Genomic DNA, 10,817 nt, shown 5'->3' with positions numbered 1-10,817 from the left:
ACATCGATGATATCTATCTCCATGGAAGACGAACTCGTCAAGTTCGAGCTCCTTCTTGTAGTCTGGATTGGTACGACTGAGTGTGACTTTGGGTTGGGATGGGCTCTGGCCCTGCGCAAAATTTGTGAAAAACGTATCCATCATAAAATTGCAAATAGCATGCATCGTGGAGCAGAAGGGTAGATACGAGAACGTGCTGTAGATAAGACACGTGAAACGCGTTCCTGGTCGCGAAAACAACGCGTATACACCGCAAGCGGTCCAATCGGGTAGTTTCCAGCTGATTTCCCGTTGTAGTTAGGTCAGACCAATAAGACCAAAGACTGTGGACCAAACCAGACCAGACCAATAACGAATCAAGACCAAACCAGACCAAAACCGACTGGTCGACCGACCAGACCAATAACGACCAGACCAACAAGCTCACTGCTTTGAGATGAGCAGCGTAGGCGGACTGGGTTGAATAACGAAGAAGAGGAGGATGAGGAGCATGAGCATGATGAGGAGGAGGAAGAGGAAGTGGAGGAGGATGAGGGCACGGAAAAGAAGAACGCCGCGAAGCACGTCATACAAGAGCACAACACGGTGGAGGATGACGAGACCGAGAATGACATAGAGAAGCAGTGTGACGATGGGCAGAACAGAGAATACGAAGAAGGTCAGGCGAAGGAGGCGGATAAGAGGAAACACAGAGAAGACGAAGGTGGAGAAGATCGGGAAGAAGTTATTGAGGATGAGGAGGAAAGGGACAAGGAAGCAGAAGGAGAGGAGGAAGCAGAAGGAGAGGAGGGAAGAGACATAGAGGGGGAAAGAGAAGGAGAAGAAGAGGAGGTAGGTGATAAGGCACAGGAGCATAGCAAGATAAGAGGGGATGAAGAAAAGGGAAATCATGACAAGGGGCAAGAGCACAGAGAGGCAATGAGTTCGGGTGATACGAGACACCATACCTGACGCAGGCGTAGTATCGCCTGCACCAGCCGGCGTGCCCGGCCAGTAATAACGGTGCTCTTGCCGGCGGGCGCTAGGGCTTGTCCACCTATTCTAGCGCTGGCGGGAGAAGGGCAAGCGACTAGCCAGAGGGAATACGCTCGGGTGGTGCGAGATCCTACCCCTGAAGCAGGCTCAGCAGAGCAGCACAGAGAAGCCACAGGGCGGGTGCTTTCATGTCAGGCATGTAGAAGCTGAAAAGGCATGAGATCGCAAAGTATGAATTTTCCAGGGTGCATGGGTGTTCTTTCGCATAGGATATGAGATACGTCTGAAACGATAATGGCACAGTGGAGGCAATGACAGGGACGACTCATACGGAGGCCACACAAGGCCCTGAATTGTAAGAAGGACACCATTAGTTACCAAGCTATCCACCAATATAGCACCTTCACCCCTTCACACACTTGTTTCTTTTCCAACAATCATCCATCTACTTTGACGTGTCCAAGACATAGCGGCCCGCAATCTTGCCTTCGTGCATCAAGTCGTACACCTTCTGGAGCTCGGAGAGCCCGACGACCTTGAAGGGAGCCTTGATCAGGCCGCGGCGGAAGAATCCGAGCGCCTCAGTGGTGTCCCTGCGGTTGCCGACGTAGGAGCCCTTGATGGTGACCATCTTGATGACCGACTCGAAGACGGGAGCGCGCAGGTAGGCGCCGGCGGGGAGACCGATGCAAACGACGGTTCCGCGTGGGCGGACGTACTGTTTTGTGTCAGTGCTCGTTTGTCAAGGAATGGGGAGCAATGGGTAGGTCGGCCGTCCGTGGGGGCTCTTTTGCGTGGTGAGGGTGGGGGGGTCTCACCTCTGCAGCCTGCTGGAAAGGCTTCTCAGTAACAGCGACAAGAATCACAGCATGCGGACCTAATCCATCCTGTGTAGCCTCCTGGACTTCCTTGACAACATTCTTACTAGTGGCAAAGTCGACAAATGCGGATGCGCCGAGCTGCTCAAGGCACATCTTCTTCTTCTCATCGCCAGTGTCAATGGCAATGACCCTGAGTCCCATGGCCTTCGCGTACTGTTGAGCAAGGGAGCCAAGGCCACCACCAGCGCCGACGATGGCGACGCTCTGGCCAGGGCTGGCACCAGACTCCTTCAGGCCCTTGTAGACGGTGATACCGGCACAGAGCACTGGGGCAACCGCGTCGAGCGGGGTGTCCTTGTCCAAGCGAGCGACGTGAGCAGCCTTTGCGATAGCATACTGCTGGAATGAACCGTCGACGGTGTAGCCGGAGAGGAGTGCTTTCGGGCAGAGGGGCTCATCTAAGCTTCAGTCAGCCCAATGGTCCTCTCAAGTGTTTCCTTATACATAAACCAAAAGCAGCTCAGCTGGAAAACCTCACCAGACTGTTGGCAAAAGTCGCAGACCAAGCAGCTGCCATTGATCCACTTCACACCAGCGTGGTCGCCAACTTCAATATCTTGGACAAGGCCACCCCTCGCCACCACGACTCCAGCACCCTCGTGGCCACCCACAAGGGGAAGTTTGGTAGGGAGCGGCCAGTCGCCTTTCAAGGCGTGAAGGTCAGTGTGGCAGACACCGGAGTATTTGATATTGACGAGGACCTCATCTGGGCCTGGCTTCTGGACCGGGATCTCCTTGTACTCGACTGGACCGCCGGTCTTCTCGATGACCTGGGCCCACTGCTTCTCGGGAATGGTTGGGGACATGTTTGATGTTCTCGATGGCATAGGTAGATCTGGTGTTATTTGAATCTTTTGATAACTGCGCAGGAAAAGAGCTTGGGTATTTGGTTAGACTTTTGTTAGACTTCAGAGGAACCATCTGACGCGGGCCCGACGTCTTTATGTCGTTCACATGTCCGGCCCTAGGGAACCATCTTGCCATCTTGGACGTGAGGGTAAGCTCGAGGATCATGCACGAGCTCCAGCTTCCTAGTAAATATGGCAACATTCGGGCGACCCGGGGGAAGCTGGTGACGATCAGGACGCATTCGCAGGCCCGCCTGATTGGCTAAAGTATAATGTGCTGTGCAGTACTCTAGGCTTTCGCACCCGTGCTTTTTTCCGGGCCCGCTGGAGAACACGCCGGTATAGTTCTAGCTCTAGCGGGGAAAGTGGAGCATCTCCATGCGCTCTTTTACAGTGGCTCTCCACCACAGTACCAAGTTCTTGACACAAATTTCTGTTCATATTCGCGGGTTTAGAACGGCAATCTTGGAGCCCACCGGAGCTTTGGCACAAATGTGCCGTTTTCTGAAGAGGAGACCTGATTTGCTTCGGTTAAGCGCTGTTCTGGAAACCCACAGCTCCTTGGGGCTCAATGATGTGGGGCGAGCGATTTCCGCGTCTGCATCTCGAGCTGAATCCATTCACCCGCTGAAGCATGTTCCCGCCGTATCCTCCTGCATCTGGACGCGTGTGATGCTTGAAGCAGTATTTTTCGCCAGCGATCACCCGGCGGCCGAACGGATGACATGGTGGCTTTTCTCCACGAAGGATGCGATCCATGCATCGACATCTTGAAAGCCGCCGTGATTCGCATGCCCGATCTTCGGACGAGCGGATGGTGTTTTATTGGCACGAGATATGTTAACTTAATGGCTGTCTCATATAATCGTGCCGGCCAAGGCTTCGCGCGGCCAGCTACCCCTCGTCTCGTCTCAGACTCGCGAGCGAGTGCCGCACAGCTCAATGCAAAACACAGCTCAATGCAAAGCTATACATTACTACGTGTTGTATCTACTAATTCATCCATCACCTGGCACCAGATTGGTATAACCTTTGCGCGATATTTCTTCCACATAGGTAGGGATCCACCTGGCTGAATAGCTTTGAGCATGGTGGCCGTACGCTGTTTAAAAGCAGCCTGATCTGCTCGTTCAATGATCTTTTTGGCCTTCTCAATCTCATCATCTTCGCGATTTTGAACCATGCGGCGCGCATTTGCAGTCGTAAGGACACCGCCACGTTGAAGGCTAGACCTCTTTTGTAGTCCACGAGCTCGAGATGCAGCTGCTACAACAGTTGAATCCTTTAATTCTTCGACTGCCTCAGCCCCAGCAATAGCCTGAATTTGGGCACCACGAAGGAGTGGTAAGAGCCGAGTTTTGAGAGCTGGATGAAGTAGATTATCATTTAAGATAGTACCTGAGTGACGCTTAAGCGTACGCACTGTACGCGGAGTCGTGATATCGTAGGTCGGTGGTGGTGTAGGCGTTCGAGCAGGAGCTCGGCGGATTGCTTCGATTCGAGCGCGCACGAAGTCCACCACGATAGCTGCATTGATTGGCCATATCCCTGTCTTTTCAAAAGCTGCTCTGATAGTGCCAGGGGACAGGGCCTGTCGCCTGAAGTATTCAAAGTCATTAAAAAACTCAAGCTTGTTGTAATCACTACAACCAAGCCGCGCAGCTCGGTTAACAGCTTCAGAGTGGTAGTGTTTGTAGGGCTGAAATACCACGACATCTAGGGGTTGTAGGAAGTGTGTTGAATGCGATGGCAGTCCGAAGGGGATGATCTTATGTTCATCACAGTACTTAATGAACTCGTAGGTGTGGTGGGAGCCGTAGCCGTCGAGTAGAAGTAGCCGCCAGGCACCTCTTTGAGAGCGCTGAGAATGCTTCTCAAAGTGCGCAATCCATCTAACCATTAACTCGTCGTTCATGTAGCCATTATCAGCGACTCCTACTAATGTCGTATCGTGTAGGTTCTGAAACCAGCTCGATTGGTGCTGTTTTGCGGCGATGACAAGCATAGCTGGTATAGCGATAACGTTACCACCAGCTGAGACTGCCTCCACCACCGTGAGGCTCTCACGGTTATTCGCAATTGGTAGGAAGTGGGACTTCTCAGGCTGCTCAGTAAGCACATACTGGCTCTTGCTGGTGCCAATTCGGAAGCCTGTCTCATCCATGTTCCATATATTCTCAGGTGTAATGCCATGCTTTTGAATGACTGCGTGCAGCTTCTCAAACCAGCCCTCAACATCGGATAGGTCTTAGGCAGCTGCTCGAACTGCCTCTAGGGGCGCCTGTTTACGTTTCTTCCACGTTGGGTGGCGTTCTAAGAAGCGTAGGGTCCATGAATGGCTGAATGTTGGTGGCGGTGATATATCTGTATACGCACGCCGGAGGATTGACTCGGCAGAGATAGTTAATGCGCGCGGCCGTGCATGGACTCCTAGGGCCTCACAACGCTCCAGATAGGTGACTAGCGCAGCCTCCTGCTCCTTGTCCAGTCTCCTGTTTGTAGGAGCGCGCGTGGTTCTTGAGTCATTGCCTTGGAGCCGCCTACGTAGGCGGTCGTAGGGGACGTTAAACAATGAGGCCAAATCGGTAATTTTAACAGGTTCCGTTTGGTCTCTCTGAAAACTAATAGCTTCATCAATCTCCGCCTCGACCTGGTGGTATTTAGACGCCATGGTGCTTGAATAGTATATGTGAAAAGGGAATAGACGCGTAGCTATACCAACTTTTGCATTGAGCTGTGTTTTGCATTGAGCTGTGCGGCACTCGCTCGCGAGTCTGAGACGAGACGAGGGGTAGCTGGCCGCGCGAAGCCTTGGCCGGCACGATTAAGTTATAACTTAGTTGACAGTCTTTACCTATATAAAGAACAACAACGCAGTCATCGTCAATGCGCATGTTTGCATATCCCGGTATGCAACCACATAAAACGTACCTATCAACCACCGCACCGGGCGGGATGAAAACGGATGGAAGAGTGATTCGATGTGTTCGAAGCCATACACGATTTTTGCTCATAGCGTCATACGTAATTACATCTCAAGGCCAGAAACACAAACCCCCAGTTTAACCAAACAGAGCATCGCCGAGACGGATGCTGACAGTCTTCGTCTGAGTGTAGTTAGCCAGAGCGTCCTCGCCCAGCTCGCGGCCGATACCGGACTCCTTGTAGCCGCCGAAGGGCAGCTGGTGGTGAAGGGTGTTGTAGGTGTTGACCCAGACGGTGCCGGCGCGGAGCGCGCTCGAGACCTCGATGGCGGTGTTGAGGTTCTTGGTGTGCACGGCGGCGGCGAGGCCGTAGGTGGTGTCGTTGCCGAGCTTGATGGCCTCCTCCTTGGTCTTGAACTTAGCGATCGAGCAGACCGGGCCGAAGATCTCCTCCTGCACGATCTTCATGTCCTCGGTGACGTTGGAGAAGATGGTGGGCTCGATGAAGTAGCCCTTGTCGCCCTTGCGCTTGCCACCGGTCTCGACGGTGGCACCGGCGTCCTTGCCGGCCTGGATGTACCTGGAAGAGATTGTTAGTGACTTTGTGGTGGATTGACTGGTTTGGGGGGTGGGGGGCTTACTCCATGATGCGGTCGAACTGGAGCTTGGAAACCTGCGGGCCCTGGAAGGTGTCCGCAGCGAACGGGTCGCCAACGACGTTCTTGGCCGCGCGCTCCTTGAACTTCTGCACGAACTTGTCGTAAATGCTCTCCTGCACGTAGACACGCGAGCCGGCGCAGCAGCACTGGCCGTGGTTGAAGAAGATACCAAAGTTGACCCAGGAGATGGCGTTGTCGATGTCGGCGTCCTCGAAGACGATGTTGGGGGACTTGCCACCGAGCTCGAGAGTGACCTTCTTGAGGTTGGAGGAGGCAGCAGCCTTGAGGATCTGGCGACCGACGACGGTGGAGCCAGTGAAGGCGACCTTGTCGATGTCCATGTGGGAGGAGAGGGCAGCACCGGCGATCTTACCGAAACCAGAGATGATGTTGACGACACCGGGCGGGAAGCCAGCCTCCTTGATGAGCTTGGCGGCAACGAGGCCACCAAGAGGAGTCTGCTCAGCAGTTTTCAGGACGACAGTGTTACCGCAAGCAATGGCCGGGCCAATCTTCCATGCCCACATGAGAAGGGGGAAGTTCCAGGGGATGATCTGAGCGCAAACTGTTGGTAAAACACATTAGCAAACCTTCTGTGCCAGCTTCTGGCATGACGGATACGTACCACCAATGGGCTCCTTCTTGGCGTAGTTGAAAGTGTCCGGGTTAGTGTCAATGACACGGCCCTCGATCTTGTCGGCCCAGCCGCCGTAGTACCTCAGGCAGCCAACGCACATGCTGATGTCGACCTTGGCCATGTTGATGGCCTTGCCATTGTCCAGCGACTCGACGGCCGCGAGCAGGTCCAGGTTCTCCTCGAACAGGTTGGCGAGCTTGACGATCAGCTTGCCGCGATTCTCAGGCGTCTCTTTCCGCCACGGGCCCTCGAAGGCCTTGCGAGCCGCGGCCACGGCAATGTCGATATCTTTCTCGGTCGCCTCGTGCACGGAGGTGATGACCTCCTCGGTGGAGGGGTTGATGACCTCGAAGGTCTTGCCTTCTGCGCCTTTCACGAACTCGTTGTTGATGAAACTGCGGGTGAGTGTGAGTGGCCATTGTCGTGGCGTAGACAATGGTGCATATTCAATCAACTTACAGGCCAGTAGGCTGCTCGTACTTGCCGGAGTGCGGCGTCTCGAGCTGGACGGAGAGAGGCATGATGAGGCTTTCGGTGTGTTTGTGAACTGGGGTTATCTCGAAAAAAGCAAGTGGGGGGAGTGAGTACACAGCAAGTGTGTTTTCGCTGAGGAGGGGGGAGGAAAGAAGGCCTCCTACGCGGAGGGCAATGGGGGTTAAGTAGGTAGTAACGTCAAGGACCCATCCACCTTCATGGCACGGCCCACCGGCATTGCTGCAGCAATCTGCGCTGCTCTCTCCACCACGATGTATCTCGTTGTCTCCACTCGAGCGAGAAGAGAAGGCTTGGCGCGCCCAAGAGAGGCGCGCGCTGTGAACGGCCCTCGGCGGGGATGATGGCATCTTACGGACAGACTGCGCGAAGCTGTTTGAGGTCGCTTGACTCTCCTGACCGCCTCCCAGAGCAGCAGAAGGGTTGTTGGAACAGACGAAGTAGACGCGTTGTCATTGTAAGGCTACCTGCCGTTCTATGTAGGTAATGACTTGTGTCTTTATAGACAATGCTGCACAGGCAGCAACATAATTATGTTCGCCCATCGGTGGTCCAAAATTTTGTACACTACCTGAAGCAAGGGGCAGATCCTCGTTTGTTGTTGGAGCGGATGGGAGTCCAGGCACTAAGCCTGCCAGAAGTAGTAGATTGCAGCGTGAATTGTCGGACGGTGGACGACAGGGCTGTAGAGGATAGTATATTGCGGCGAATAACCCGGCAGTCAGACCGGGCAATCGCAGCAACGAACGTGTTGGGCTTGGAATTTGGCATTTCGCAGATGGGTCTCCATTACGTGCAGCCTCCTGAGGAATCTTGAGGTTGCCATCTCACCATTCTGTATCTAATCTAATTGGAAACCATACCTACGCACCGATACAACCGACCCCCGCTCGTGACATTTAGTCGCTAAGCTTCCCCGCAAATTAAAACCCCACCTTGATCTTCTTTTGTGGATATTGCTAGTTATTGGCTCGGAGATGAGGAACAACTTTTTCGTCTTCTTCAAGAAAAGAATAGGGCATCCTCTTGATCTGCAAACCTCCCTCTGCCCGGCTAGGCGGACACGTCAGTTGAAGCTTTTAGGCGAAGTCCGATCTCACCTAGGGCAGACCCCAGCGTAGCTAGTATGCATCTACTCCTACACCACTCCGCCGAGAGGACTAGGGCCCTTATTATTGCGTCAGAGTTGTAGTCCCTCCTTCCTTTCTGCCGCATCCAATCAGACGCCCTATGGGAATGTCCCTTAGCCTAGAGTGGATTAGTTGACGCTGGCAATAAAAAGCGCCCAATTGCCCTGTTGACAATCCTGAGGCTCTTTCACAAGCACACTCATTCTATTCATCGGTGTCCTGCTATATACCCATACATTATTTCATCACCCAAGACCAGCTCGAGGACGATAAAATGGACAACGACATCAGTCATAATGGCGAGACAAAGGCTCCTCCACACAACAATGAGAGCTCGATGTATGGACTATCTAGAGTCCCTACATCGTTAACACTGACGGCGGAGCAATTCGAGAAGCTATACCTGACTCCGATGATGCGCCGCCAGCCAGCACTGGCCAAGCAAATGGGAAATCCGACACCTTTGTAAGTCCTTGCAATATCCTCACTTTCGGACCTTGGGCCTCGGAGAGCTCCGGTTAATTGTATGGCCCAATCCTAGAGCCCTAGGAGGCTTCGTTCTTACCACGACTCCCCTTTCATGTAGCTTGATGGCCTGGAGAGGAGCTAGTGGGAATGGGATTGCATTCACGTAAGGGATACCCCAACTGCCACAACGCTAGATTTCGGATCTGAGTAACGAGGATAGCGGGCCTATCATCTTCCTTGGTGGCCTTTTGTTGCTTGTCACGAGTATCCTTGAGTTCGTACTCGGCAACACTTTCCCCTGCGTTGTATTCGGTACCATCGGTAAGTTCATCAGCATTTTGACGGACACCTCCATGCCTTGTTCTCGTATCTTCTAACTCGCGACAGGTGGATTCTGGTTCGCCTTTGCGGCCACAATGATTCCCGCCTTCAACGCAGCCGGTCTGTTCCTGCACCCTCTTCCTTCCAAATCGGAGAATGTTCTCACACACCCAAAGCTCCCTATTCCCCGTCCGGCACCAATACAGCCGCCGGACTTTTGAGTACTGGCTTCATGAACACCTATGGCAAGTGGACATTATCCCTATGCGAACCAGGTCGATATTTCTAACCGACAACGCTAGCGTTTCTATTCATAACCATGGCCGTCCTGATGTTAATCTTCATGATCTGCGCGACACGCACCAACGTTATATATACGCTAATATTTCTGTCGCTGCTCTTGGTTTTCCTATTGTTGTCGTCCGCGTACTGGCGACTGGGTCTTGGGGACGCCTCGGTCGGTAATCGATGTGTGATAGTAAGTGTTCCCCCCAAAGTTTTGAGCTGAAAAATCTACAACGATAAGACCTAACTCAATTAATAAAGGGTGCTGGGGCTTCGCTTTTTGTCGCTAGTCTACTCGGCTTCTACCTGCTCATTGTTCAGCTTTTTGAAGCTATGGGGTTCCCATTCTATTTACCTGTCGGGGACCTGGCGAAGCTCTGGGTCCGCGGCCTGAACAAGTAAGTGGTTGTCTCGAAAGCGGTAAATGCTGCATTCTGACTCGTGCAAAAGGTGCGAGCAACGCGATGTTGAAGAGTCTGCTGCAGTTGGGGATAGCTAAACGCAACTCTGGGACTGCGTGTCCATTCGGCCACCATGCAGGCTCCAGGGTGGTCAGCAAACAAACAAGCACAAGCAAGGCCTCGTGCTTGTTTGTAAGTGGATTTTACGGCCGATGCTTGTTTGCTCGAAGTGAACAGATAAAATGCTTGCTTGCTTGGGACTGCTTGTGGTGCTTGCGGTGCTTGAGGTGGTTTAGGACAGCAATGCCAATTTTGGTGCAGTGCAGTCATGGGGGGTGGTGCAATGGCAGTGCAGTGAATTGAGAATATTGGTGCAGTTTTATGAGGGGTCTGGTGGTTTTATAGATTAGAACTAGTGAACAACGTTAGAAGCTTTCCAATCGTGGGGCACATCCAGCCGTCGGGCAAACCCCCGCGTCCATACACAACACCATTTCAACAAGCGGTCTCTCTACCGAATCATGATCAAATGAGCTGAACATCAATCAATTGGAAGCCAAAGAACTCAATTTAAGATTCATTCACTCAATATTCATCAAAGCGAGCCGGTTTCCTGATGGTACGCCCATTCCTTGACTTGGGCTGAACTGAGACCATTTCCTCAATCGGCTCGATTGTAATCTGTCACGGTCGGAATCCCGGATCCAGTGACATTGCTCATAATGCTTGAGAAGGCAGGTAAGCCGGGCTCCGGCTTTACATGCGCTTCTCCTTTCCCATGTGTTTGTAGCTCTTC

General features: G+C 52.9%; 4 protein-coding genes across 4 annotated transcripts; 1 reads left to right on the top strand and 3 right to left on the bottom strand.

Annotated features, from left to right (window-relative positions):
* Window positions 1-423: 423 nt before the first annotated feature.
* WHR41_09348 (uncharacterized protein) lies at window positions 424-891 on the bottom strand (the record flags this gene model as incomplete). The annotated part of the gene is made up of 1 exon (XM_069377951.1): window positions 424-891. One exon carries the CDS (start codon window positions 889-891, stop codon window positions 424-426), a length of 468 nt encoding a protein of 155 aa, XP_069224945.1.
* A 396-nt stretch (window positions 892-1,287) lies between these two features.
* Window positions 1,288-2,662, bottom strand: adh-1_1 (Alcohol dehydrogenase 1; the record flags this gene model as incomplete). The annotated part of the gene is made up of 3 exons (XM_069377950.1): window positions 1,288-1,693; window positions 1,794-2,254; window positions 2,335-2,662. 3 exons carry the CDS (start codon window positions 2,660-2,662, stop codon window positions 1,421-1,423), a joined length of 1,062 nt encoding a protein of 353 aa, XP_069224943.1. The 3' UTR covers window positions 1,288-1,420.
* Window positions 2,663-5,705: 3,043 nt separating this feature from the next.
* On the bottom strand, window positions 5,706-8,154 carry CLAH10_1 (Aldehyde dehydrogenase). The gene is made up of 4 exons (XM_069377949.1): window positions 7,384-8,154; window positions 6,913-7,319; window positions 6,270-6,852; window positions 5,706-6,208 (listed from the first exon to the last, which is right to left on the bottom strand). Exons 1-4 carry the CDS (start codon window positions 7,764-7,766, stop codon window positions 5,767-5,769), a joined length of 1,815 nt encoding a protein of 604 aa, XP_069224942.1. The 5' UTR covers window positions 7,767-8,154; the 3' UTR covers window positions 5,706-5,766.
* A 403-nt stretch (window positions 8,155-8,557) lies between these two features.
* Window positions 8,558-10,511, top strand: alcS. The gene is made up of 8 exons (XM_069377948.1): window positions 8,558-9,011; window positions 9,088-9,177; window positions 9,235-9,335; window positions 9,402-9,455; window positions 9,512-9,580; window positions 9,638-9,813; window positions 9,882-10,018; window positions 10,071-10,511. The coding sequence occupies exons 1-8, from the start codon at window positions 8,821-8,823 to the stop codon at window positions 10,117-10,119; spliced, it is 867 nt and encodes a 288-aa protein (XP_069224944.1). The 5' UTR covers window positions 8,558-8,820; the 3' UTR covers window positions 10,120-10,511.
* Window positions 10,512-10,817: the final 306 nt, after the last annotated feature.

The sequence above is a fragment of the Cladosporium halotolerans genome (assembly GCF_011745625.1).
Source record: "Cladosporium halotolerans strain TM138-S3 chromosome Unknown Sca133, whole genome shotgun sequence".
Classification (NCBI taxonomy): Eukaryota; Fungi; Ascomycota; class Dothideomycetes; order Cladosporiales; family Cladosporiaceae; genus Cladosporium; species Cladosporium halotolerans.
The sequence above is the reverse complement of the archived record's forward strand: the minus strand, read 5'-3'. Positions and strand labels throughout refer to the sequence as shown.